The 27,192-nt window shown below is 51.3% G+C and overlaps 8 protein-coding genes across 8 annotated transcripts; 5 read left to right on the forward strand and 3 right to left on the reverse strand.

Annotated features, from left to right (window-relative positions):
- Window positions 1–1,527: 1,527 nt before the first annotated feature.
- ATNIH1004_006576 (putative ferric-chelate reductase (Fre2)) lies at window positions 1,528–3,553 on the forward strand (the record flags this gene model as incomplete). Its single annotated transcript, XM_033571203.1, has 2 exons — window positions 1,528–1,925; window positions 2,002–3,553. 2 exons carry the CDS (start codon window positions 1,528–1,530, stop codon window positions 3,551–3,553), a joined length of 1,950 nt encoding a protein of 649 aa, XP_033427235.1.
- Window positions 3,554–5,349: 1,796 nt separating this feature from the next.
- ATNIH1004_006577 (uncharacterized protein) lies at window positions 5,350–6,960 on the reverse strand (the record flags this gene model as incomplete). Its single annotated transcript, XM_033571204.1, has 1 exon — window positions 5,350–6,960. The coding sequence occupies one exon, from the start codon at window positions 6,958–6,960 to the stop codon at window positions 5,350–5,352; it is 1,611 nt and encodes a 536-aa protein (XP_033427236.1).
- A 1,550-nt stretch (window positions 6,961–8,510) lies between these two features.
- Window positions 8,511–8,869, forward strand: ATNIH1004_006578 (uncharacterized protein; the record flags this gene model as incomplete). The annotated part of the gene is made up of 2 exons (XM_033571205.1): window positions 8,511–8,565; window positions 8,613–8,869. The coding sequence occupies 2 exons, from the start codon at window positions 8,511–8,513 to the stop codon at window positions 8,867–8,869; spliced, it is 312 nt and encodes a 103-aa protein (XP_033427237.1).
- Window positions 8,870–9,692: 823 nt separating this feature from the next.
- On the reverse strand, window positions 9,693–15,106 carry ATNIH1004_006579 (Nonribosomal peptide synthetases (NRPS); the record flags this gene model as incomplete). Its single annotated transcript, XM_033571206.1, has 2 exons — window positions 9,693–9,879; window positions 10,509–15,106. The coding sequence occupies 2 exons, from the start codon at window positions 15,104–15,106 to the stop codon at window positions 9,693–9,695; spliced, it is 4,785 nt and encodes a 1,594-aa protein (XP_033427238.1).
- Window positions 15,107–15,634: 528 nt separating this feature from the next.
- Window positions 15,635–17,005, forward strand: ATNIH1004_006580 (FAD-dependent oxidoreductase; the record flags this gene model as incomplete). The annotated part of the gene is made up of 3 exons (XM_033571207.1): window positions 15,635–15,665; window positions 15,712–16,588; window positions 16,636–17,005. The coding sequence occupies 3 exons, from the start codon at window positions 15,635–15,637 to the stop codon at window positions 17,003–17,005; spliced, it is 1,278 nt and encodes a 425-aa protein (XP_033427239.1).
- Window positions 17,006–17,708: 703 nt separating this feature from the next.
- Window positions 17,709–18,493, reverse strand: ATNIH1004_006581 (uncharacterized protein; the record flags this gene model as incomplete). The annotated part of the gene is made up of 4 exons (XM_033571208.1): window positions 17,709–17,809; window positions 17,857–18,058; window positions 18,118–18,242; window positions 18,295–18,493. 4 exons carry the CDS (start codon window positions 18,491–18,493, stop codon window positions 17,709–17,711), a joined length of 627 nt encoding a protein of 208 aa, XP_033427240.1.
- An 802-nt stretch (window positions 18,494–19,295) lies between these two features.
- Window positions 19,296–23,457, forward strand: ATNIH1004_006582 (uncharacterized protein; the record flags this gene model as incomplete). The annotated part of the gene is made up of 7 exons (XM_033571209.1): window positions 19,296–19,849; window positions 19,901–21,226; window positions 21,277–21,335; window positions 21,635–21,732; window positions 21,787–21,948; window positions 21,996–22,181; window positions 22,255–23,457. 7 exons carry the CDS (start codon window positions 19,296–19,298, stop codon window positions 23,455–23,457), a joined length of 3,588 nt encoding a protein of 1,195 aa, XP_033427241.1.
- A 1,253-nt stretch (window positions 23,458–24,710) lies between these two features.
- On the forward strand, window positions 24,711–27,192 carry ATNIH1004_006583 (uncharacterized protein; the record flags this gene model as incomplete). Its single annotated transcript, XM_033571210.1, has 3 exons — window positions 24,711–25,244; window positions 25,311–26,954; window positions 27,010–27,192. The coding sequence occupies 3 exons, from the start codon at window positions 24,711–24,713 to the stop codon at window positions 27,190–27,192; spliced, it is 2,361 nt and encodes a 786-aa protein (XP_033427242.1).

Raw genomic sequence — 27,192 nt, forward strand, 5'->3', positions numbered from 1 at the left:
GTCGCTTTTACACCTCCCTATAACTACACTGTTGCATAGTTTTGTATATTCTTAGTTTTGTCTTCTACTGTATCTGTATTTTATCACTTTAATTCAGTTTCAGAATATTCTGTTCCTCTCCGTATGTTATTTTAACCTGTCTTTTTTATTCGTTTTAATTATTATTATATTCTTATACGCAAATCTATTTTTTATTCTTTCTTTTATTCTATCTACCTTCTATCTACTTATTCTGCTTTCGTATTTTTTACGATTCATTGTACATACTCAGCTGTATTTCTCGCTGACCCATCGCTCATCTTAACCTGGACATGCGCAGACGAGCCCTTCACGGCATTCTTGCCATTGTCACGAGTTGCATGATTGTGCTGAGTGGCGGTAATAGTAGTAGCAACGCCAAAATCCTGTCTGCGATCCTCTTAGACAGGAAGCTAGAGTTCGTTAAGGCGGAGGGCTTAGCCTGGGCGAGATCAGAACGGGATGCTGGTCGAAATCCCTATTCATGGCGATCATCCGGTCGTAATATTATCTCTACAATGAATTCATATGAATAGTCTTAGATATGGGTCATCTGGTGGCGTAGGTACCAATGAACGGGGCTGGCGATTTCCTGATAAACAATCAGATTGATGGCATTGTTTTGACGTTGCATGTTCGCCATTTTATTCTTCTTTCAGAGTCCCGAGAACAATTTATGGTGGCTGCTCAATGTCAATAGGGAATATTTAATGCAGTTAAGTCCACGAATTTGAGGTACTTGGAGAGCGTTCCAGCCATTGGTTACGACTTGTCTATTTTTGATTGTTAGAGTTCTTTCGCAGTATAAATTAGTTATATCCTCACTTCGCTGGATGTTTACTTTTTATATTCTTGTCTGACGGCCGTGCAAGGTCCAGTCCAAATCCCACATCTTAACATTAGTCGCCTATGCTTCTGATGAAACGAAAGTTGTGAGTTTGAGCAAATTTGTGGACCCACCTCGGGAAGAAATTCTGCTCAATTTCCCTCTTTTTCGCTGCCTCAGATCACTTCTTGGCTCTGATACGGCAAACTTCTGAGCTATTCTGGTCCATTGTCGAGCTTGGTACATGACAAAGTCAAAGTCATGATTGGAGCAGCTCCTCTGGAAATTCTCCTTATAAGAAGCGTGGCTCGCGGTTTCGGCGAAAGAAATGGGTGGTGTTGTGGCTGCCAAGTCCAAGCGTTTAGAAATCTGCTCAATTCGAGAAACAATTATATAATGAATAAATATATAATTTGCAGGCCCTTCCTCGCACTGTTTAAAATTCGGAATGATTGTCCAGGACGGAAACTTATACAGAGCAAGGAGGTTTCCTATTCACCATGCAGCTCCGAAGCCACCATACCGTTGCAGGTTGCCTGCTGCTGGGCCTCGCTCGCGGGGTTGCCTCAGAGATGGCAATGGGGCGGCCAGGCCATGGACTGATAGGATATGGGATCTCTATGTACCAACCACCTTGCGCACATGCCTGCCGGTCATCAATTACGAACCCTCTGAACTGCTCAATGAGCGCAAATGACCACATGAACATGGAAGGAATGGGTGTCGTTGACATGGGCATGACTTGGACGGTCGAGGAATCCCCGGATGCGGATTGCTACGCGGAAAACGACGCATTCTTACAAACCCTGGCATACTGCATGTACTCCCATTGTCCCACAGAGACCAACTCTACGCTGCAGAAATTCTGGGAGATGAACGTCGTTGGCAGCGAGGCGAATCAACCGCTGCCCAAGGAGTCCTACCAGCAGGCACTCTGGAGCATAAGGTTCACGCCGAACACAACTGTGAACTCTACGGAAATTCTGAAATCGGCATCTCTTGTGCCTGAAGAGACTTACGCGCTCGAATATGGTACTCTGAGTGTTTTTGCCCGGGTTGAAAGATCGCATCAGACATATGGGTAGGTCCCGCGCCTCTACCGACAACTGAACGTTCTAATACAAAATGCAGACTGGTTCTCCTCCTTACCGGTGCAGGTATCCCATTGCCCTCTCGCTCGCCCGGTTTATTCCATTTCCAACAAAATGGAAAGCAAAGTTCCAGTCGTACTTCATCCTGCCTCCTCTTATTGGCAACCGCCACAATGTACCCTTCTTCAACACATTCATCATGCCTACACGGGGTCAAGCACTGTTCATCGCCTACCTTATTATCATCAATATCATTCTCTGTGCAGTGGGTTTTGAGTCTGCGCACCCGAATGCTTGGTATGATTCAAAACCGCGGGAAATTGTCACCTACGTTAGTAATCGCGCTGGAGTACTTAGCTTTGCAAACATAGGACTGCTGCTTCTCTATTCGGGCCGCAACAATGTTTTGCTCTGGCTGACCAACTGGTCACACTCCACATTCCTCCTCCTACACCGATGGGTTGCAGCGATCTGTGTTATCGAAGCATGCCTGCACTCCGCCATCTACTTGCAGATATATACCGCTCAAGGCAAACATTCAAGCGAAAGTAAACGCCCATATTGGTACTGGGGTATCATCGCGACACTGGCTATGGCGATCCTGTTACCGGCCTCAGCACTACAGGTTCGCAAAAGGTGCTATGAACTCTTTTTGGGGTGGCATATTTTCCTCTCTCTTCTCTCTCTTGTTGGCTGCTACCTACACATCTTCTACCGATACGCTCACCAATGGGGCTACGAAAATTGGATTTACATAGCACTCGGCATCTGGGCCTTCGAGCGTGTGTTCCGCATCCTGCGAATGGCGAGACACGGCGTACTCACTGCAGAAGTGTCTGCCGTTGACGAGGAGTATATCAAAGTTGAGATCCCGGGCATTGTAGCCCACGGCCATGTGTACCTTTACTTCCCAACCCTGACGTGGCGCCTCTGGGAAAATCATCCATTCTCAGTCATGACTGATATCAGATGTAAGAGCAGCAAGGCGGAATCTCCGGCAGACTCTTTGTCACCATCGCCCATAGAAAAGGATGATAATGCCCAAGTCGGCGTTGCTCTTGCCGAAGATGACTCAAGCTCAGGGAAATTCTCTGCGTCGATGGTAGAAAGCATGTACTCTCGCCCGGGACTGCTCATCTACATTCGAACACAATCAGGGCTTACTCGACATCTCCGGAGAAGATCACGGTTGCCGGTCCTCGTTGAGTCCACATACCACGCGGTCTCAATTCCGGGCAAAGAGACCACACAAGCAGCGAACATCATCGCTATCGCCGGTGGAGTCGGCGTTACCGCTGTCACGCCCATCCTGCTCAAACACAGTGGATGGCACAAGTTGTTCTGGGCAGTACGGAGCAAATCACTGGTCAATTCCATGGTTGGCTCTCTAGGCGAGGACCAATTCAAACAACTGAATGCTGTGATTTTCCATGAGCAACGCATGCACATTTCCCTTATTCTTGAAGAAGAGGTCGCCAAGTGTACGGGCCCCGAGCTTACCGTAGTTGTATGCGGGCCTTCGAGCATGGCGGATGAAGTCCGAGTCATTGTGGCAGGTCTGATGAGGAGTGATCTTTCTGTGAAACTGACGCTGGTTGAAGAGTCTTTCAGTTGGTAGTTTCTGGAGCCAATTTTTTATGCCAATACTGAATAGAACCCCTCCACTGTGGTTGTGTAGGGATTGCTTCGTGGTGACATTCGTCAATCTATCCAGGCGAGATAGACTGCGCAAGGTCTCTTGCAGCAAGCGCAGAAAACACCAACAAGAAGAAAGCGATCCTATTCAACAACATGTTGGTTTGCGTCAGTTGGTGTATGGGATGTGTATGTTCTGAAAGGGAGAAAGGAGATATTTTCTGAAACTCTCTTCCATTGAATGTATCTCTTTCGGGGAATGAATGGAGGAGAATCGACACTATAAGGTCTATGTATGATAACGAGAATCATAAAACATAATAACGATCACATTCTTAACATATTTCATTGCACATTCTAAGTTCGAAAATATATGACCCATCCCACCCGAAATATCCACCCTTCATACCCGACAAAAGTAACAGCACCTGCTACCACTCGAGAAGAAGTTAAAGAAATGTCTACACTCCTTTTCGAGCTCTGTTATGGACTAATGCTGATTTTCACTGGCATATACATGTAACAATTTGTTGACCGGCTCTAAGTGTTCATGGATTGGCCTGCGTCTATTCTTCCGTAGTCATCACCGAAGAACCCTGCCATATTTGAGCTATGTCGGCCCGCACTCGCTACGAAGAGCTACAATCTGTTGTTGAGCAAGGAATGGACCGTAGAAACCACTGATCTACGGAGGCCTCATCAGCCCGTGCAGTGAGTGGTATGTTCTGATGTCTCCTCCGCTAATACCTACCGATGCCAGTCCTCCACGTCTTTGACGGTAACGGTCACCTTTGCTTCCGGATAAGCTCTAATTAATTCAGAGCCGAGTAGGCGGCGGTGAAGTCACCGGAAATTGACTAACAGAAGAATTGGTAAATGTTTGGGGCCTTTGCCAGGACATTTGAGAATTACCTGACAGTGACCCAGGTTTTGGTTAAACTCCTCTCGTCCAAGGGGTTTCTAATGCCGCCGTACTTGGCGGACAATGCGGAACACCAGCTTTCACAGTCCCGCGGAATTGCCCCACAAAATATCCATGATTAGCTTTTATGCATTCCAATGCCTCTCTAATGCCGGTCTTAAGGCTGGAACTATCTCCCAGTTAGCCTAGTTCGCGAGTGCCTCTGTACCCGTGAATCCCAGTCTCCTTCAAGCTTCCAACAAAATCTGTTCGGGAGGCACAATTCTTAAAAATTTAAGGGGCATGGGAAAGTTGTCTATCTAGATGGTGACTAAGAGATGCTATGTGATTATATTGAATATGGTAGAACTCTAACAAATTCAACCTCGCCCCTGACCACCAAATCCAATCGCTCTGTAATATGTTTTGTTACCGCCAATCACCTTGCTGATCGTCGTTCCTTGCCCCATGTCGTACATCTGTGTCGTGTCCCTGAAACTCCGAAGAATTGGAGGTATAAAGGTCTTATTTTGAATACGATTCCGATTGTATATCGGAGGCGTGCACCTACGGGTTCTGTCGTAGTGGTGTCTTTCAACCCCTAAACTGGCTGAGGAGTCGTATCTGGAGCATAAATATGATTGCCCGTTGCATCAAGCCAGCTGCAGCTGACGTGACGTCTAGAATCCGGTTATAGAGTGAAACTGTTAGGGGAACCGGATAGTGAGGGGTATATGTGAAATAAACACTCAAAAAGTCTATCCTGCTCTTCGAATTCCCGGTTGTTACGGTCAACTAATACAAATAAAATTAACCACACCACAGAGCTGTCTCCTACCCAGTGACATAAAATTGGTACCTTTACCTGTTATAACTAATTACTCATGCCGTGAAGACCACTTATCAATTGTCATGCAAAGTATTCTGTCTCCATAGCCCCAGCTGCTTCCGTGGATGTGGAACTCAATTGATGCTCCCAGGACAGAACGCATCCTACGCACTTCCTCCGCAGTATGTGGCGGAATGGGCAGTTCATCCCAAATATCGGGTGTGTCATTATCATAGTCATGATCATACGCTGCCTCCTCCGTGTGATGGTAGTTTTTGTAGTAATGCGACACGAACTCATTCTCCCATCCATCCGCAGAATAATCCACAATTCGAGACTCCAGGTGTCGATTCCACATTTCCGGACAACACGGCAAGAATTCTGGGTCGTGGGGAGACTCGTCATCGTCGAAGTCGAACATTTCAAATGGCCACTGGGTCCATCTTTCTTCTGCATCCCCAAATAGAAATTTGTACCACTTTTCTTCCTCATCCTCTATCACATCCTCGCTCTCGGCGGGGTGATTGGACTTATCACCGTGTACTGAGGCCTCAGGATCTGCAGACTCAGTGGTATCCTGCATGGCGTTGGGTGTTTCACTTTCTGGCTCCAAACTGCTGATGTCATTTTCAAGGAGCCAGAATACAATGTCTGTTGCACTTGTCGGAAATGGGACAACGAACTCAAAGTTCACTAGATGAAGATTTTGTAGTCCAGTCTGGAAACACCATGGAAGAAGTTTCTCCTCAACTTCACCCTTGTTAAACCAAAACCTACCCAACTTCAAGGTTTTGATGTGTGGATATATCGGCAAGTCCAGGCCTGCAAAATGTTCTGCTTTAGATAACCAAAGCTCGAGGGTTTCGATACGCTGCACAGCCTGAAGTGGTTTGGCAATAAAACGACGCCAATTCCGACTAGTAGCATTATCCAGACAGAGACAGAGGTGGCGCAATGATTGGAACATATCACATAACCACTCTAGGCCATAATCCCAATGTGAGAAAAGTGGAAGATCAAGGCCATTGAAACGCAGACCGACCTCCTCCCTAGTGAGAGGAAAGCTCGCGGTTGGAGATATGTTGATATCGAAACTCTGCAGTTTTCTATCAAAAATACGGAGGGCTATCATCATTAGAACTGGCGCTCGCCAGGTCTTGTACATCATCTGCTCAAAGAGAAAAGCTGGGAATTGACCCGTCCCATTTAGACGGTCTTGAGCCCACACTAGAAGCTGGCTCATCAGTAATTCCCCGGGGCAGGAAAGTTCAGCAACAGGCATTTGATCGAGATTATTGATACCCTTAAAGTGCAGGTCACGCCATTGACACATCGCCGGTGATTCGTATAATCCCGAGTAGAGTGGTTGTGGTTGTAAATGCAAATCGTTCTGGTAAATCACTTTCACCCATGGGGCCATCAGATCGTGAAATATAACTCCCTTCAGTCGAGGGAATCGTGGTAATACTTGAAGCAAAATAGAGAAATCGAAACCATCCTTGCTGATCTTATCATATGCCACGATAATCCGCTCAACTCTATCCAAAACTTTTGGCTGATAGGTAGTACGATTAAAGGATGGTCGATCAAAAGCAGGCTTCGTGGTTACATCCCACACTAACACTGTCACACAGTGGGAGATTTGAGGGTGGATGGACATGTCCCACAACACCTGTAGATCACAGTAATTGGAAGATATATATGCTCTCTGAAATAAATGGGATTCTCGCAAGATAGTGACGTTTATCGTCTTGCAGCTCAGTCGGAGGCTCTTAAGTGTACTGCGCTTAAGGTAGCTAAAAATAGATTCCGCACATATTCGGATACTGAGCAGTGATAATAGCCAAGACGCATTGTTGACCATAATGAGAGGACGATGATAAAATAGTGATTGATATTTAAAGGAATATTCTATATTGTGGATTCAGGGAAATACAGTATTCAGAAAGAGACAAACAGTAACTCGAGAAAGGACTTGTCTGAATCGTTATTAATAAAGCGAAGTCTCAGGGGATGACAACCTGGCACACTTGCCAAGATGCTAGCCTATACGCCGCGCAGAGGTTCCATTACCCCAGTAGAATATGGAAGTCTCAGGGGTTAAAACCCCGCATGCTTGCCAAGGCGCTAGCTATACACCAGCTATACGCCAGATCTTCAACATGTTGTACGTACTCCAGAGTAATAGTTTATCAACCATAAAATTACGCGTATTCGCAAGTATCGATCCTTCATTTTTCAATTAGGTTTCTGGTTCAACCAAACTGCCAAAACATCTCGCATTTATAAATACGAGGTAAACAAATAAAGAATGCAAACTAACTAATATAGGAAATATACACGATCCGATGATGTTATCAGATCTTACAGCTCGGCGTGGTTCAAAGTTAGCTGGGCGTCGTTCGAAAAATACGCTAAAATTCTGCCACCGCTCCCGAACCACGATGAGGTTTTTCCAGCGCAATATTTTCAACATTTAGTAATACAGTGGCCACTATAAACCAATACCAAGTATACTACATAGATCACTTTTAGACAGGTGGGTGGAGTTGGACCACGATGACTATTTTTCCGGTTCTGATGTCGAACCACGCTCAGCTGGAACCCGATATCGTCAACAATATTCAACCGAGAAAGGTGCTGAATAATCAATATTACCATATTAATTGTCGACATAGTTTCTATTTCGGCCTCCAATCTAGTCAAGCTGCGCTCCCCCCCCCAGCATGTCTCTCTTATCTATACCAGAATGGGATCGTCGTGAAACAATTCGGTTGCCGACTCTATTAGGGAAGTAGTTAGCTTGTAGCCTTGTCTTCAAAAAAAAAAAAAAGAAAAGAAAAGAAAAGGAATGCCTTACACCATCGTTTTCCTAATCCAGTCTCGTCTTTGATCGTTGGCAAAAGCATCCCATCATAAAAGATGATAGGACCTGAGCGCAGGGACGTCGGTGGCAATAGTTATTATGGTAACCTTGCAGCTTGTCTAAAAGGCGCCAGGTACCTGTGGACGTCCTCCTCATTTAGATATCCAAATGGCTCTCCATAGGCGATCTTGGATACGGCGGACGAGCAGACGAAGTAAAATCATTAGTTGTAACCCCTAATTTACTCCCATTAGGGTTAGGCGATTTCTGGCAGACAACTGTCCCAAAACAAATACCCCGTCATAACCAGTTTGGTGATGGCCATTCAGCCAACGACAACCAAAATGTTCGTCCAGGAGATACAGGAACTGTGCAGCGCCTCGGAGAGCAACCCGAACGGTCACACACAGAAGAGCAACCATTATGAGAAGAGCCACGAGTGCCAGAAGAAGAGCAGCGACTCCGAGAGGAACAGCAACTCCGAGAACAAGCTGAGGAAGAACTGAAGTCCAGACTTAAGGAACAACAGTTCCCGAATTTCTCGACGCGTGCCATGTGCACTCTTGGTCTAGCCATCCAGAAAGACAAAGACTCGTCCACAAAGGCGACCTTGAGAATGCCGATCGTGAACTCCACGCGGCCAAGTTTCGAGGGTGGACCAACTTTCCAAACGGACAGATTTCAATATGGGAGGACCACATGAATACCGAGTTCGTGACCGAATGCCATTTTACACCACTACTGGCGTTAAAGGAATATGGAAAAGAGGCACGAGAGAGGATGGTAAGATATGAGCTGGATTTGGACTACTTTCAGGCGGACTGTTAAGTCACGCGTCACTTTAGTCGTCAAGCAGCTATACGCGGATCCCTGACTTCGACAAACCTTTTTTACCAGAACGGAGATGTTATCTTCGAAAACCACGCTAATACCTTAGTAAATGAGATAACATAGTGGCGGATACGAGCACTCGCAGCCTAGTCTAGAGGCAACCACGTCCCTCGGCCGCCTAGCCGCGAAGATGGGTAGGGTTTGCTTCTCGGCTCAGGCGCCAGTGAAAGTCAGAAAGCCACACAGCCAAGGAGTTCTCGACCTCGAGCAGACCAGTTCTGTTTTATGATAAGGGCCCAGAGGGAAAGGTTCCAGCCTTTGATATCGAGTACAAGGCACTCCACAGAGTCTCTCTCGCCCATATTAAGTCTGGACTACACGACATGGATCATGATGAAATACTACGCTTACAAAAAGGGAATCGCCAGAAGATATCTGCCGGCGTGTTGTGGCGGCAGTGATTCCCAAGTATTTTCATATATAATTCATGGAGGTTTGGAGTATGGTGATGCGTGAACTAGTAAAGCATTTATATTTCTTCGTGTGCTTTATGACAACCCTTCCACGGTGTAATACTACCTGGCAGCACGCAGTTTGGAGACCTGGGCTATGGTATATGGCGACCTTCTGGACGAAATCTGGAAGGACCTTCCCTCTTCTGACTCTAAACATTTGACACGGAGCCTGAACGAATACTACCGTGCATCCCAAGTGAAGACCAGGTCAAAGTCTGCCATCGTTGCGGCCGGTAATTCTTCGCAAAACCCGAGGTCGTCTAGTGATGATGATGACGCCGGGGATGGCTTTGATCCTAACACGTCTTGTCGACGACCCCGAGACCCTCGCTTTCCACCATCGGCTACCTCATCCTTATCGGCAGCACTGCACATTGTGAGCGAAAAAGGATGGAGCTTTTGACCTTGATCTATTCAACTAGAAAGTGAATTGACTGATCGATTAAAAAGAGCTATCCAGAAGCCTAATTGACCCTTATTTATGTGTCTATCCTGAGCTCTCTTGGCTCAAGGAGTCTAGTAGAAGTGAGCTCCTTCCTAAGCTAGTATTTGTGTAACTATTCAAACATCCATTTCTATGGTTCGACGCTTTCTGGATAGTGTCAGAATAAAGCTAGTCCATATTGGGATATAATGTGAAGTAATATAGTGACGTGGCTATATAAGCCGTGCCTCCAGATGAGGAGGGGCGGTGAGAACACATCACAACGAATATAGAGAATATTCAAGCTCATATAGAATCACACCTATAAATCTAAGAGATGGTCGAAATGATCGTGCAGGGGTCAGGATGTTGAGGATGAAATTGATTGCCCTCGTTGAGGTTTTCGACCGATTTCGTCAACACATTCCGGCACAAATATATCTCAACTGATGCGAAGCCTACCAAACATTGTTGCATTCTGTCACTCTAAACGCCAATACCGATTTTAAGTTAAACATATACTTGTCTAGATACAATCACTCCTCAATTCAGATAATCTCTTGCCAAAGTACCGTTCTGCCCGGTCGTTTGACTCGGGTGTTGCTGCTATCGCCCTCAACTGTGCTTTGATCGCAGGATATGCCACCCCCTCCACGATCAGCCGCAGCGCCTCCAGGATCAGTTTCTCCACTGCCGGCACCTTCTCCGTCGGAAGACACTCGGTGTCGTGCTCCAGGCGCATCAGGATGGTGCGGTCGGAAATGGCGCAGAACTCCACAAGCAGGGCAAACTTGGACCCTTTAGTGTACGTCACCAACGGATCAAGGCCGTCTACAGGCAACCGGGGGGCAGTGCGGTCGTCGTGGAAAGTGACCATCACATCGAGCAAGAGATGGTTTGGGAAATCGGGTCGAGAGGCGCCGACTGCCTGCAGCACCTGGTTCCAGGGAATGGCATGGGCGATGGCCGACTGGCTGGATCGCTGCACGGCGCGCACAAATGCCTGAGTCGAGGCGGCCGTCTGGTCCCGAGGAGATGGGTACTGGATGCGGATGGGGATGGGCTCCAGGAATAGCCCGACGGTTTCTAGGTCATCCTGTCCGCGGTTGAAATACGGCCCCCCGAGAACGATGTCGCTGTCATCCCTGTTGACCTGCAGTGCCATGGCTACCGAGCCCAACGCCAACTGATGCAGGGTCACCCGGTTCGTCTCGGTGAACTGGATAGCACGAGTGGCCAGGGTCGGCGTCATCCGGACAATGTGAGTCTGGCCCGCGTATGTCGACCGATGGGTAAGCTTCGGGATACTGTAGTCACGATGGATGACGGTACCCCCGAGGTAGTGCACCCACCAGTCCTTCTCAGTAGTGGTTGCGGATACGCTCCATTGTGTTGTCTCGTGGTAGCTGCGCTTGACCGGTCCGAGACCATCGCCGCGATATAGCCGGGCCACCTCGGCCAGAATCACCTGCAGGGACGTAAGGTCGGCGATCAAATGGCTCATTGACACCAGCATCATGCTCTTGGACACGATCACGCGGATCGGGTGCTGGCGGTTGGGGTGGAAGGGCCGGTTCGCCTCGCGCCACAGGTTGAAGCCTTGGACGCGCAGAACCTGCGGGCAATAGCGGGCATACGTGCGACGAGGCCCATGGCCGCGATGGTCGACATGCGAGCGACTGCGGAAGATGTCGTGGCGGGCTAGCACGGCATTCCAAGAGGCGATCAGATGGTTGCTGTCAACCTTGGCCGCATCGATCTTGCAGGCGAAAGTGACGTTGAAGGCAGACGTGCCCAGTTGCAGCCGGTACTTCTCGAGCCATTCGTGTTCGATGGGGGAGACCTTGTTCCGGCCCAGGGGTTTAATCATGGACTTGCCCGGCGCGGTGGGCATCTGAGCCGCCACGAGACTGTCCACCATGCGAGCCAGGTCCGACAGGTTGTCGGCCTGGATGATTCGGGTGATGGGCACCTTAACGCCAAAGGTGCGAGAGATCTTGCTTGCCAGTCGCAGCTGCATCACCGAGTGGCCACCCAGCGCGACAAAGTTGGACTCGGGCGTGAGAACGTTGTCAGCATCCGAGCTGAGGGAGAGAAGGTCTTTCCACAGATCGGCCAATGCCTTTTCCGTCTCACTCGATAGCAACTTCTTCCGAGTGGCAGGCGAAGCAGAATCCGTACTGCATCGGTTCGCAATCTCCTTGTAGTCCAGCTTGCTGGCGGACGTCATGGGAAACTGCTCGACGGCCACGATGCGTCGCGGCATGGCATGGACAGGCAGAACCTGTGCCATGCGTTGACGGACCTCTGCCACATCCAGGGTCTCCGGCTGGATGATGGCGACTAGATAGTCGTCCTTGGGGCAGATGGCCACGGCGGTGCACTCAGGGATTGCCTGGGCAACGCGAATTTCCAGGTCATTTAGGTCGGTTCGGTAACCGCGCAGCTTGATCTGGCGGTCGTTTCGGCCCAGGCATTCCACCTGTCCATCTCGATTGAAGTATCCACGATCGCCCGTCCGATACATCTTCTCCCCGGGACGGTTGGTGATGGTGTCGGGCAGGAAGCGTTCTGCGGTCAACTGCGGCCGCCCAATGTATCCATTGGCAACCTGCACGCCGGCACAGTAGATCTCTCCAATGACCCCTGGGGGCAGGAGCTGCTGGTTCTGCCCCAGGATGTAGATGCGGGTGGTGGGATTGGGGCCCCCGATGGTGACCGACTGGCCGGGCCGCAGACGCTGAATGGTGGCACCGCAGGTGGCCTCCGTCGGCCCATACATGTTGTACAGCGTCGTGGCATTTGACCAGACGTCGTTGACATACTGCGGCACGGGCTCACCCACAAGATAGACGGTCCTCAGCTCCGGGAACTGCTCCGGGGAAAGGATCTTAGCGACTGAGGGCGTGAGAATGGCGGCATTAGACTTCTTCAGATGGGCAAAAGTGTCGACACCATCAGCGAGAATGAGCGTGGCTCCATAGCAAAGAGCAGAGAAGATCTCGTGGATACTGCCGTCGAAAGCAGGAGACATGAGCTGTGAGATGCGTTGTCCTGGTGCCGCAAAGAGTCTCACTTCCGGGTCCTTTTGAAAGGCGACGAGACCAGCATGGTGACACATCACTCCTTTGGGCTTGCCCGTCGACCCGGAGGTGAAGCACAGATAGGCGTTGTCTTGCGGGCGAGGAGTGTCGCGGTGGTGGAAGACAAAGTCCTTTGGGATCTCGCTGATCAGTTCCTCAACAGAGAGGCACCGCTGGCAGGTGTCCGGCTTGAGGTGCTTCTGGAAAGTCGCAGGGGTCAGATACATGATGCCTCCCGCCGTCTGGAAGTTGGAGTTGCGAATGTGGTCGGGCAATCCTGGATCCTGGGCGGAATAGACGCCACCGGCCTTGAGGATGCCGTAGATGGCAACAACCCAGTTGATGGAGCGGTCCGCCAGGACGCAGACAACCTCGCCTGGCTGGAGCTGCAAGCGAGATGCAAGAACGGCTGCCAGTCGATCCAATTCGGCGTAGGTCAGTTGTCTGCTGGCTTTCTCCACGGCGATGCCGTCCGGCGTGTCTCGGGCTGCGCGTTCAAAGAGGGTGACGAGGTCCTCCTGAATGGAGAATGGGGAGGTCGAGTCCGTCTGGCAATTACCAAATTTCATGAGGGTGTTCTTGCACTCGTCGGTGAGCAAAGCTTTCATGCACGCCTCCATGGTCTGGTCCGCCGGCAATAGTAACAGAATCGCACGGCGGAAATGAGCGGCCAACATCCGAATGTCTTCACGATCAAACTGCTGGGGACGATAGCAGAGACGTAGCGTGCCCGAGTAGGTCGTGTATATAGACAAAGGAATATCTGGCACCACGCGGAACCAGGACGGACTGGTGGGACGCACGGGGTGGTCGTCGGTGGCCTCTATCTCGAACTCCATCGCCAGCGCCGAGGTAAAGTTCCGTGTGTAGCCATCGTCGGGCACGGAGCACTGGACGGTGGCCAGCTGGACGGAGTGCAAGAAGATTTCTCGCAGGAATTTTGCACTTGACAGACGTTGATCTATGCGCACGTGGAAGGGCAGGACGTTGATCAAGGGACCAATAGTGTCGTCCACCCCGGGAATGGGCAGGTTACGACCGGACAGGACGGTGCCACAGACCACCGAGTCACAGTCGGTATAGAGCGAGAGCACCATCGCCCACGCCGCATGGTACCAGGCCGCCAGGGACACACCGACTTGACGAGCACGGGTGGAGATCTGCTCCAGTGGGATGGCAAAGCTGAGACTGTCAATGCCAGCAGCAGGCATCTTATCTCGGACGGGGGGGAAAACCAGCTCACCGGCTGGCTGGGGATGATCCTCTTTTTGCTTCCGCCAGAACTGTCGGTGGATTTGACGACGTTCGTCTTGAAGCAGACGCAAATGCTCCGCGACGGTCGTGAAGGGCGTGCCTGCGGTGATGGACCGGCCCATGATCAGATCCCGAACCTTTCTATAGACCAGCTGGCCGGACATGCCGTCGATAAACGCGTGGTGCACCCGCCAGATGACGGTGCTGAAGCCCGATGCCGGCAGAGTCACCACGTCGAAGCTGCATTGGATAGTATCCGGATAGACATCTTGAGCCAGGGCAGCTTCGTAGGCTTCCTGGGTGTCCATCACACTCTCATTCCAACGAAAGGGACCGGACGAGACTTCACAAACGTCATCCGAGTCAAAGGAGATACGGAATATTGGCTCCGTCTGGATGACAGTCTGCCAAGCTGCTTTGACGATCGGAAGGTGTGCCGTCTGGTACGTTTCGTAGAAGTTGATCGTATTTGCTCCGGGGGTTTCCTGGTGGCTGTGAAGGAAGGAAAGCTGCATCTCGGTCAACGAGGATAAAGCAGTGGTCTGACGTGTCATCTCGCTCTGGGGCTTCGATCCCATCAGGGTCTGGACAGGATGTTTCTTGATATTGATGGGCCCCATGACAACGCCAGACGCGATGAGGTCTGCCATGGTGTTGCTCAGAAGAATCGACTCCATAGACAGTTCGATGCCATCTTGCCTGCAGGCAGAGGCCAATCCCAATGCGAGCAAAGAATGACCGCCCAGGCTGACGAAGCTGGACCCCAGGTCCACGCTCTCGACGGGCAAGTGGAGGAGGCGGGCGACGTGGCTGATGATGATCCGCTGGTGCATTTTGATTTCGTAGGGAATGATCGAAAGTCCTCAAGTGGTGGGAGATCTAGGAGATTCGCGACGATTGAGGGAATTCTTATTCTACTGTGCGCTGAGAAATGATGCCATTGCAACGAAGATATTCTCTCTTATATGGCAGGGCTCACACCATGTAATAATGCCTCTCATCGAACGCCCAGTATCACCAAGTTTCACATGCATCTTACTCTTCTGAAGATTACTCTGCCACAAGCTGCAGCTTATCGCGTGGCGAAATCGAGTTGGGATCACTTCAGGCGCCAAGTAGTCAAGAAAGTTTAGAACACGAGTTTCCTATTTGAGCCAGGCTTGAGGCTTTCCAACGCGTATCGCAGCCGCCCCTTTCTTCAGCTTCAGCTCCTCGGATCCGAGCTCGGGTCCGGGATGTCCACGTTTCCACGTTTTTTCGATCGTCGAGGCTAGAATCGCCGCATTCGAGTATAAAATGGACCTCGTTTGTACTTAACCGAAACACTATTCATTCGCGCTGCAGTACACGCATTGTTTACAATGGCTCCTCCAAGAATCGCAATCATTGGCGGTTGGTCTTCTTCTCCACGTGGCTGAGCTCGTACTGACTTCTCCAGCTGGCCCGGCCGGTCTGACACTGGCTCGTCTTCTTCAGCGTAATGGCATCCCCTGCACAGTCTATGAAGCAGAACTGAGCCGCCATGCCCGCACCCAGGGCGGCTGCTTGGATCTGCACGAGGGCTCGGCCCAGGTGGCACTGCGCGAGTGCGGTCTCTTTGAACAGTTCATGGCCGTCGCCCGCACAGAGGGCGAAGTCTTGAAGATCTACCAGCCCGATGGCACGCTGCTGCTCGACGAGGGCTCCGACTATGGCGAGCGACGGCCCGAATCCTTCAACGGTCGCCCCGAGGTGGATCGCGTCGAGCTGCGCAACATGTTGATAGACTCGCTCGAATGGGGAAGTCTGAAATGGGGCCAGAAGCTGACGCATGTCACGACAGAGTCCAGCGGCACCCGCTTGCAGTATGACTTGCATTTCGAAAACCATACAGAGAGCGGATTCGATCTAGTGGTGGGTGCTGATGGTGCCTGGTCCAGAGTCCGTCATCTTCTCACCGACACTCGTCCCATCTTTTCGGGCATCACGGGGGTCGATGTCAAGTACAGCCATATTGACGAAGCGGATCCGGCCCTGGCCCAGCGTGTGGGAAGGGGTATGTGTCTCACGCTGGGCAACCACACCACTGTTTTGTCGCAGCGAAACGGCGACGGCTGTGTGCGCACGTACGGCTTCATGCGCCTGCCAGAAGACTGGCATGTCACCTGCGGCATCGACTGGACCAAGCCCGAGCAGGCAAAACGGGAGTTTGTTAATCGGTACTATAATGGCTTCAATGATGATGCGAAGAACCTGATTCTCAACGCGGACAACGACGTCGTTCCTCGGCCTATGTACATGCTTCCGATCGGCCACAAATGGCTGCACCACGCTGGGTATGTGTGACTCGACATCCACCTACATGATAACTGACTGAATGCAGTATCACACTCGTCGGCGATGCTGCCCATCTCATGACCCCGTTTGCTGGCGTCGGTGTGAACGTGGGCATGGAAGATTCTCTGGAGCTGGCGCGAGCAATCATCGCCTGCAAGTCGAGCTGGGAGGATGTGCAGCCCTTCTCAAAGGCGACCGACCTGTCGGTAGCCGTATGTCAGTACGAAACGGCCATGTTCCGGCGCGCAGAGGACTATGCGAAAGAGACCTTGATGTATCTGGATCTCTTCTTCAATGAACGCGGAGGGCATGCCATGTGCGAGCATTTTGCTCGAGCCAAGGAGCAGGAGAAAGCAGCCGCACCGGATGAAGATATCAAGGCAGCTGTTGTTCCTGAGCAGGAGATCACTGTGTAGTAAACGTGCCATTTCTATGTTTCTAATGTGTTATACCCTAAAATCAATATCCATTCTTCAACTATCTTCGAGCTATATCCGACGGTCAGGTTCCTTAAGTCTAGGGGACTAGACCAAAAGCCTATGCATAATTTTGGCAGATCTACGTTGGAATTAGATCTCAACAATATATATGTCACGACCGGTTTGTGATGTCTGTTTGTGTTGTTCATTGTTTATTCTATCTTCTATATTTGGTCATGGAGGAGCGGTGGAGCGTGATCGTAAACGGAGATGTCTCCAATGCTCACGTGGATTCTCTTTCCTCTCCATGCTTAGTATTCTCATTACAGGCACCGAATAGAGTTGATTTGACTTCATTTTCATCTGTCTCGTAGGTCATAACCATGTATACCGGCCTAGTTCGCCTGTTGACTACCTTTGAGTATCCACCAGGCGTGTTTATTACGATAGCACTATGTCTCGTCTTAGCTGACGTGATTACTGCTGCGTATGATGGTCCAGAATATATATATTTTAGTATATATTAGTTTATGATCTGACTAGATTCCATTCGTGTTTCTGGCGTGAGAGTACAAGTATCTATATGCTCGTAATTATAAATATAAGATAATAATACTTGATGTTTAATGCATCCTGGTACCTGCGAGAACATTATTTAACAAATAGGACATTTCCCCAACACCTCATGCCCCAGTATATTCTAGAAGGAGTAAGGCCCATCCACATCCCCGTCCATTTTCCCCTCCCCCTCTAGGATGGCCGACACATTCTTCATCCCACTCTCATGGAAGGCTTGGAAGTCTGTCTGAGGTTAGCAAAGAAACCAGGAAAGGAGTCTGATGATATACCATAAACGATCGAAAAGCATGCATAAATGCCCCACATCATATAGGTCTTCTGGGGTCCCACAGAGTGGACATCCACCCAGTCCCAGGTGCCGGCGAGATGGCCTTGCTTGCCGCAAGTGGTGTTGAAGTAGAAGGGGGTGTCGCCCATCTGGAACTTCATGTGATATCCTTGGTTGTTGGGCAGCGGCTGGTACATGGTCAACTGTGAGATTGATTATTTTATTAGCATCCATCGTCTCCTCGTCGAGAATGACAGTTCACCTCCTCCGTGAAGGGATAGACGCCCGCATTAGGGAGCTCCCCCATCAGAATTCGCTTTGCGCCGGGGGTGTACGGTTCGCCCAGGATCTGCGATGGGCTGGTGCCGAACCAGGCTGTTTCGAAGACTGTTTTTCAGTTAGACGCCGAGACCGTAGATACAGGGAGATCTATACGGACAGTTTCCGGTGGCAGCCGTCACATCCTCCACAGCCGCGGGGTATATGATCCAGCTCGTGGAGGTCTGGAAGAATGTGCCCGAGGGGCAGGAGCATTTCCGCCAGGTCGCATCGCAGGCCGGTAGGTTACTGCGCTTCGAACCATGAGGAAGGGCAAACGCGGAGAAGAGGAAGCTCAAAAATGCAATGGGAAACAGCATTTTGAATTGACAGGGAAAGAGTAGAAGAGGTTGGGATATTTGGATATAAAACCCTGCGTGATGGTTAGCTGATGGGTTGATACAAACCGACAACACCCATGGTCCCTTATATACTCCACAGTCTGGCCGACTGATATCTTTCAATATAGCCCCAGTAGTAAGACTGACACAGGAACACTGCATCATTCTAACTAGCAACTCTCCACAGAGTCCCCCGTGGCCAGTTTGGCAGGAACGGATTGTAGAATAACACAGTCCTATACGAGCGCCATTATTCGTGTAGACGCTGCGTCGTGCAGTGATATTTGCACATCAATACGACACGAGAATCGGGTCTCGGATTAAACTTTTCGTGTCAGCGATCCTCTGGGATAATTCCATAGAAATTCCATGCCGCTGCAGGCCTGACATAAATCAGCACTAGCATCTGAAACTGGCTCGGGCACGTTCCTCAGATTCCTGCAGGCTGCAGCCTGTTTCGTCCATCTTATGGTTAGAAAGCCACATGGGGTCCATGTGCCCGACTTGTCAGAACAGGCTGATATACCAGTACTACGCACAGAGTTAAACAGCGCTACTTTTTGTGGTGTAGTGCTATTTCTGACATGATTCCTGAAGCCACAGCCAACAGCCTCCTGATCTGATCTGACCACTCTGAAAGCCCGGACTCGGATCCGATCGGACCACGGATTCTGATGGTATCTGGGATGATACGTGCTCTAAAGACTTTGTTATTGCCAGAGGAGGAAGATGAAATTTGTTCCTTTCGTTGTCCGTTGGCTTGTTCGTGCGGCAAACCAGAATGGCTGGAATGATTGCCCTAAACGCGCGAGACACTGTCATCGTCATCCATACTTCAAGAAACTCCCCACATATCCAAGAGGTAGAAGAAGAGAAGTCAGGATCACAACAAGTCCCTGGAGAATGGCCAGAGCTGCCCAATGTAATTCATCCACGCCAACCACTGGGACGCGCCACCAGTCGAGCTAGCCGACACAGCCAACGACAGAGCATCTCCAGCGAGATCTTTCACGATGCCATCGAGGCCCAGGGATATGGAACGGCAGGCCGGGAATCAAAGCGTTTGAGTGGCGCCTTTCGACATTCGATCATCGAGGGTTTCTCTGAGGAAACAGATACGGAAAGACTGAAGGAACAACGGACGGGGGAGGAGCAGTCCCCATCCAGAATGCGGTATAACCCAGGCATCTGGGCCATAATGGCTGCCCTCTGTGTGACGAACCTGCTAGTGGCCTTGGAGGGGACGGTAATCTCAACTGCCTTGCCCACGATTGTCGAGAACTTGGGCGGCGGAGAAGAGTATGTCTGGGTTTCGACAGGGTATTTCCTCACCAAGTAGGTCTTCTTTCCACCGCGACAGATCAGATGCCATGCTGACAGCTCCAGTACGGTCTTTCAACCTTTGTATGGTCAAATGGCCGACATCTTCGGCCGTCGATGGCTGATCATCTTTGCGGTGGCCATGTATGTCCTGGGCTGCGGCATCAGCGCTGGTGCTCCGACGATGGATGCGCTGATCGCAGGCCGTGTCATCCAGGGGATCGGGGGCGGAGGCATTACGCTTCTGGTCAACCTCATTGTTTGTGATCTGGTTTCCCTGCGCGAGCGAGGACGGTTCATGGCCATTGTCTTTGCCGCTGTCTCCATCGGCACCTCCCTGGGGCCCATCGTCGGCGGCCTAATCGTGCAGCGGACCACCTGGCGTTGGGTATTCTATCTAAACCTGCCAGTGGGCGGCATCTCCATCGCCCTTCTGTTTATCTTCTTGCAAGTGGGCCATCGCGCCGAGGAAACTTCCATCAAACGACGGCTGAAGCAGATCGACTACGGGGGCAACCTCATTTTCATTTTGGCCATCTCCTTCATTCTCGTCGCCCTCGCATACGCTGGCACCCTCTGGCCATGGTGTTCCTATTCAACTATCATCTCGTTGGTTTTCGGCTTCTATGGCGTTGTTGTGTTTATTTTCTACGAACAGAGCAACTTCTGCCGCCAACCGACGCTGCCCATGCGCCTCTTCACACGCCGCACGTCCGCCACCGCATTCACCATCACCTTCTTGCAATCGATGCTGACCCTGCTTGTGATCTACTTTCTCCCGGTCTACTTCCAGGCTGTCCTCCTAGCCTCCCCCATCCGGTCCGGCATCATGATGTTGCCCACGGTGCTGGTGCTGGTGCCCGCCTCCGTGGTGAGTGGCGCCCTGCTCTCCAAGTTCGGCCGCTACAAGCCATTTCACTTCCTCGGGTTTGCGCTCCTCACCCTCGGGTTCGGTTGTTTTGTCACCCTCGATGGCTCCTCGCCCGACGTGGCCTGGATCCTGGTGCAGTTTGTCGTCGCCCTGGGCTCGGGGTGCTCGCTTAGTACGCTGCTCCCCGCTGTCCAGGCCGAGTTCTCCGACCAGGATACCGCGGCGGCCACGGCGGCCTGGGCGTTCGTGCGCCAGTTCGGCGTGGTCTGGGGCGTGTCTGTGCCGTCGGCCATCTTCAATGCACAAGTCGAACACTACCTGCCACGAGTCGACAGTGAGACAATCCGACAGAGGCTGAGTGGAGGGGCAGCCTACGAACACGCCACCAAGGACTATGTGACCTCGCTGACCGGGAGCCTGCGAGGGCAGGTGATTGATGTGTACTCACAAAGCCTGAGAATTGTGTGGATATTCGCGACGGTGATTGCAGGGATTGGGCTTCTATTAGTCTTTCTGGAGAGGTATGTCTATCATTATCCATGTCTTTGTACATGAACGCTAACAGACACAGGGAAATTCCGCTGCGTACGGAGTTGGACACGAAATACGGGCTCAAGGATAAGAACAATGGTGATACAGTATAGACTTGTAATCGTTTTTCTTGTCCATATTCTTACGGTTCTAAATTTCACGACGAAATGAAATAATACAATTATAATACCCGCCTCCGCAGTCAGTAGAGCCAGATATCTAAAATGACACTGTTCTTAGTTATCCTGTCAATTAAGAAATCTTTGTTCTTAATTTATTGCCCGACAGCATGCCCTGCTCGTATTTCAAAACTCATGGCGTTTCTCCTGGAGCATTGTCATAGATGAGCCTGAGACACAGAACTCGGTCTCCAGGCTGACTACATTTCGTATTCCAAGGCCCGCTCCATCTCTCTGCTGGCTGCGTTAATCCGAAACTCGGATCCGATGTCCGTCCGCCGTCCGCCATGGCACCCGTGAGGCTATCCTGGCCGTACGTACATTCGCGGCGAAGTATACATATATGGATGGACTGACTCCTTCCTGGACAGTCTCGCCACGGGATAAACAGCCAGCCCAATTTCACAATCATCATGATGGCGATGTGTTTCCTCGCGGGTCAGATGGCCCTGGTTATCGTTGTCCTCGTCGCAATCCAATTCCGCACATCGATATCCGAAGCCATTAATGGACTTATCTCTGTCGTCATCCGGGTATGTCTTAGTGGTTGAAGTGTCAGCGTCGTTTCTGATAGTTGCAGTTCCATCTCTCTCGCCGCTACCCTGTCCACCATGTCGATAGCAACGCTGCCCTACCGACTCTCCCATATCAATGGCCTGATGGACAAGGCGACGGGGCCAAGTTTCTGCACGGCCAAAGCAACTCGGAGCGTTGGGAACGCCAGTTTGGGGGGATCTATCGACTCTGGTCGGGCATGACCCCCGAGGTGTAGGTCAACTTCTCCCACTGGACCCAAAAGAGCAGTATCTAACGGCCAAAGCGTTCTCACTCGTCCGGAGCACATCCAGGCAGTCTTCAAAGACTCCCACAAACATCTCAAGGCCAAGAATAACAACTCCGGATACTTTCTGGGCCAGCTACTGGGTCAATGTGTCGGGCTGATCAGTGAAGATCAGTGGCGGCGAGTGCGCGCCGTCATGGAGAAGCCCTTCCACCGCAGCGCCTCGATGGCCTACGTCCCCCTCATCCGCCGTCGCACCGAACATTTCTTCGAGGAGCTCTGGGAGACCCGTAATTTGTCTCGTGGATTGCTTGATCCCGCCGATGACCTCAAGCTCCTCCCCTTCCTGGTCGTCGCCGAAATTGTCTACGGCCGACTGTCCCCGGACATCGAAGCAGAGTTGCGCCGGCTGGCCCCCCAGCGCGAGAACCTGATGAAGCACGTCATGAAAGGCGGCCTGTCACGCTTCAGCTGGTCACGCTCCCTGCCCACTCAGAAAAACCGCGAGTTGGCAGTATTCCAGCAACGCTGGCTGGCTTTCAACGAGCTGGCCCATCGCCGCGCTGTGGAGCAGCACCTAGATGCCCCTATTGTCGATTTCTTCGCCGCCCGAGACGCTGGCCAACTCACCACCCAGGAGCTCCTGCACACGCTGGATGAGATGCTGTACGCCAACCTGGACGTCACCATCGGCGGCTTGAGTTGGAACGTCGTCTTTCTGGCCGCCTACTACGATATTGCCGTCCGACTCCGCGAGGAGATCGCCCACCACCGCGCGACAGCGGTGGACGGCATATTAGATGCCTACCTCCTCGACAACTCCAGCCTCCTGGCCGCTTGTGTCGAGGAATCTGCTCGTCTGCGACCCCTGGCTGCCTTTTCCGTGCCGCAGGCCATCCCGACGGCGCGCACCATCGGGGGCTACCACTTCCCCGCGGGCACCAACTTCGTCATCGACTCGTACGCGCTCAACATCCGCAACCCCTACTGGGGTGAGGAGCGCCATTGCTACCAGCCAGATCGGTTCCTGGCGCGGAACCCGACCCAGGCGCGATACAATTTCTGGAGGTTCGGGTTCGGGCCGCGGCAGTGCATGGGCAAATTTGTGGCGAGCTTGGTCATCCGCCAGATTCTGGTGCATCTAGTGGAGAATTACGAGTTGCGGATGATCAAGACAGATGCGATGGAGGCCTGGGGGCGCAATCCAGAGATTTGGATAAACCACCCGGATATGCAGTTGAGTTGTGTGAAAAAGGTATGAATAAACCATTTTTTTTTTTTGTATATGTTAAATTCTTTCATTCTATGGTATAGAATTCGTGGGAAAGGAAGCAAACTTTATCAAGTTTCCATTTATTCTTCTATATCCATGGAGAAGTAGTCAAGATGAAATGATCAAATTGTATCCAGGGGTTTTCTATGCCTTCCCCCATATTCTATGATTTCTCTGTTCTTCAAGGTTCCTTTCCGACGGGCATGGAAGAAATTTCTTCATTGTAATAAGGTGCTAAAATATATGTGTTTGACTATGGACTATAAACCAGTGGTTAATATAGTGATTCTGTGATATTGTTCTGTTTCCACTTCTTTTTCATCTTTATCTGACTAGCCACTCTTTTTATGGAGGGAGATTTTCTATTTCTCCCTGAGCTGTCTCTGAATATATATCACCAAGATGCACAACTGCCAAAATCAGATCCAAGCGTTCCAACCCAATTATTTTTATTATAGATGATTGTATCTGATATACATAAATCTGACCTGGATACCACTGACTACTTGACACATGGTGGTGTTGACTGGAGCGGACATAATGCCATATCCAGTTGGATCTGAGGATTTGTCCAGGGAGAGAGTTTCTTGAATGACTGACGTTGGTATATAATCATAGATCCCCTGAATTTGAGGATTAGGAGGCCATCCAAACAACAAAACTCAACATATCCCAAAGGCTCGCTACGCAGTACGGACCAGTGCCCCGTAATTACCATTATAGCAAACATATCGACAAGCTGCTCAGTCGATATGAGCGTGCGTTCCATGGCATGACGGGATAAGCCGGTTAACATCGGCACAGGGCACCGAGTCACAACTCTGGTCCATCAGCCTGACTCCCTGGGAAATACGAGCCATTCTTATGGTTACCGAAGTTTTGTCCGCATGCCAAGTTTCAGATGGACCGGTCCAGTCCACAGGACAAAGGGGCTGAAACTTGTACGCCACGTGTTGACGAGTCTGTGCCTGTGGGAGGAGGGGAGGAATACGAGACGGGCTGAGCGATGCTAGAATGAATATCAGGGGGCTTAGGGCTGAGTCTATTGCGAGGCTATCCCAAAACTACTAATAATTAACCCTGCACAATGACGGGCTGTCGCCCGCCGTACTGTAGGGCTGACGGTTCAACTTCACCAACAGGGTCTGTCAGGCCATGTTATTATTGCTTTTGAAGACGGTCTCCAGCCCACTCTGTCCAGCCATCATTGATTCATCACATCATTTCGCTCCCGGTCCAATATGGCCGCCGTGTCCGGCCAGATCTCCCCCACGGACGGGATGGAGGGACAGAGCATCCGTAAGCGACCTCGCCCGGTCGTGTCATGCCTGCGTTGTCGCAAGAAGAAGCTCAGATGTGACCGAGTCGTGCCCTGCGAGAACTGCTCCAAGTCGGGCTGTGCCACCGACTGTGCGTTCTACCAGAGCCCCGAGAGTCTGGAGGGAAATGGAATCCCCGAGCCCAAACGCATGCGTATGTCTAGCGAGGCGGGCAACCCGCATTCCGCCGACTCTCGGAACGAGCCGGTGAAGGCCTCAGGCACCGGCATTCTCGAGGACCTACAGCAACGCCTGGTCAAGATAGAGGAGTTGCTATTCATTCGGCCCAAAGTGCATCTCAATAGGCGGATCGAAGCCTCACTGAATGATGCGAACCCAGCATCGGGTCACGTTGCCTCACCCATTGATGGGCCTTCATATCTGGGGACGTTGGTGGTTAAAGGGACACGCACCCGATATCACGGCCAGAACAACCGCATCACCTTGTTGAAGCAGGTAAGGCATGCTATTACCATAATTATCTAGATATATACGTTCTGTGCGAATACTGATTTGACATAGTTCGCAGAAGCGAAAGTATTCATTGACCAGTGCACCAAAGACCCGAGCATTGCGGGACTAGCCAAGGAGGTGCAGTTCCTGCAGAGCAAGTCGAAGCTGTCGCTGAACTCACCCGAGTCTATCTCCGACTTGGACTGCTCCCCGGAGTTGCTCCAGATGCAGGCGTGCCTCCCACACAAAGCAGTTTGTGACCGGCTAGTCGACCTCTACACGTCCAACTTTGAGAAGACGTTCCGCATCCTCCACATCCCGACTTTCCTTCGCCAGTACGCTAACTTCTGGGCGAACCACGAGTCGAATAAGGATAGATTGTCCGCATTTCTTCCCCAGCTCACGGCTGTTTTGACCGTCGCCTTGCCACTGGAAGATCCGGACTTCCGACAGGATCAGGTCGCCGTGTGGGAGTACCTGCAGACACCAGCTGTCAACCTCGTGAGGACGTGGATGCAAAAGCTGGGTCGCAAGCAGCGGACAGAGCTGTGCACCCTACAAGTCGAGGCTCTTGTGCTGCTAGCCCGTCAAGTACGGCTAGTGTCGCCTGAGGAACTGTGGCGTGCCACGGGGATGCTGGTGCGTTCCGCCATGGTCATGGGCCTGCACCTGGATCTGTCCCAATGTCTGGATCTTTCGGCATTTGAAGTAGAAAAACGTCGTCGACTCTGGATCACAATTGTAGAAATGGACCTTCAGGCATCTATCTTATCCGGCATGCCGGTCACCATTCCCAATCTGGATTTCACACCCCTCACCCCAGCGAACCTGAATGACGTGGATATTAGCGAGTCAATCACTGAGCTGCCCCCTGCGAAGCCCTTACATGAGTGGACAGATGCCCTGGCGCAGGTTATCTTAGCAACATCGCTGCCTCATCGCATCCGGGCCATGTCCCTCGTGCAAACCACTCGTCCAGATCTGAGCGAGACTCTCCAGCACGGGCGGCGGGTGGAAGAGTGTCTCCGACGGATACCATCCTCTCTCAGACTTGATCACAGACCACCGAAAGGTGACAGTCCAGCATTATTGCTAAACCGTGTGCTCTTGGACATCTGCATTCGCCGGCCGCTCTTATGTCTCTACCGGCCGATTATCATGGGCGAGAGGTGCGAGGACCCACTATTCCTCGAAGTCCAGCAGGCTTGCCTCGAGTCGTCGCTCGTGGTGCTCTCCTACCAGGATTACTTCGACCCCAGTGTGGCGGACCTCGACTTCTTCAAGTCCACCGCCTACTGGGAGGTTTTCAAACGGCTTTGCAGGAATGATATCTCGTGGGCGGCACTCAGCGTCTGCGGGTACATGAAGTTATCTAGCCAGCAACAGTCTACCGTGCAGACCCCGGCATCATCGATGCAGGAGGCTTCTCCAGCCTCGCGAACCCCAACTCACACTAAGGCCAGTCTGACGCGCCTTGTTGAGAACACGCTGGACGGCCTGACCCGCACCATCGGCGAGACTGGTGGCAACTTGAAGGATGTCCTCCTGCTGGCGGTGGTGCTGCAATCGGTCCGCGCGCGGGGGTCGGCCGAACTCAAGGAACAGTGGATGCAGCAAGGGGCGATGAAGGCCCTCTCGGCGTGTCGCCAGCATCTCCTTCCGTCCGTCTCGCAGCAGTCGTATGCGTATACCCTGGAAGAATTCGCACAGATGGTATGAACTCGTCAGATAAATCCTGGACCCTGGACCCCTTCACTGACAAGCCTAGTTCCGAGCCACACGTATGTTCCCGTCGACGACTGATGCTGGGTGCACGCCCACCTCGCAACCACATCTGTCGGAATTCCTGGCCGAGTCGTCCGCGCTGGCGACGGAGTTTAGTAACTTCCAGGGGGATCCATTTGCATTTGAGGATGGGTCTTTTGCATGGAATTTCAATCCCAGCGTATAG

This window comes from Aspergillus tanneri (genome assembly GCF_003426965.1).
Source record: "Aspergillus tanneri strain NIH1004 chromosome Unknown AapTan_4_pilon_pilon_pilon, whole genome shotgun sequence".
In the NCBI taxonomy this organism is placed as follows: Eukaryota; Fungi; Ascomycota; class Eurotiomycetes; order Eurotiales; family Aspergillaceae; genus Aspergillus; species Aspergillus tanneri.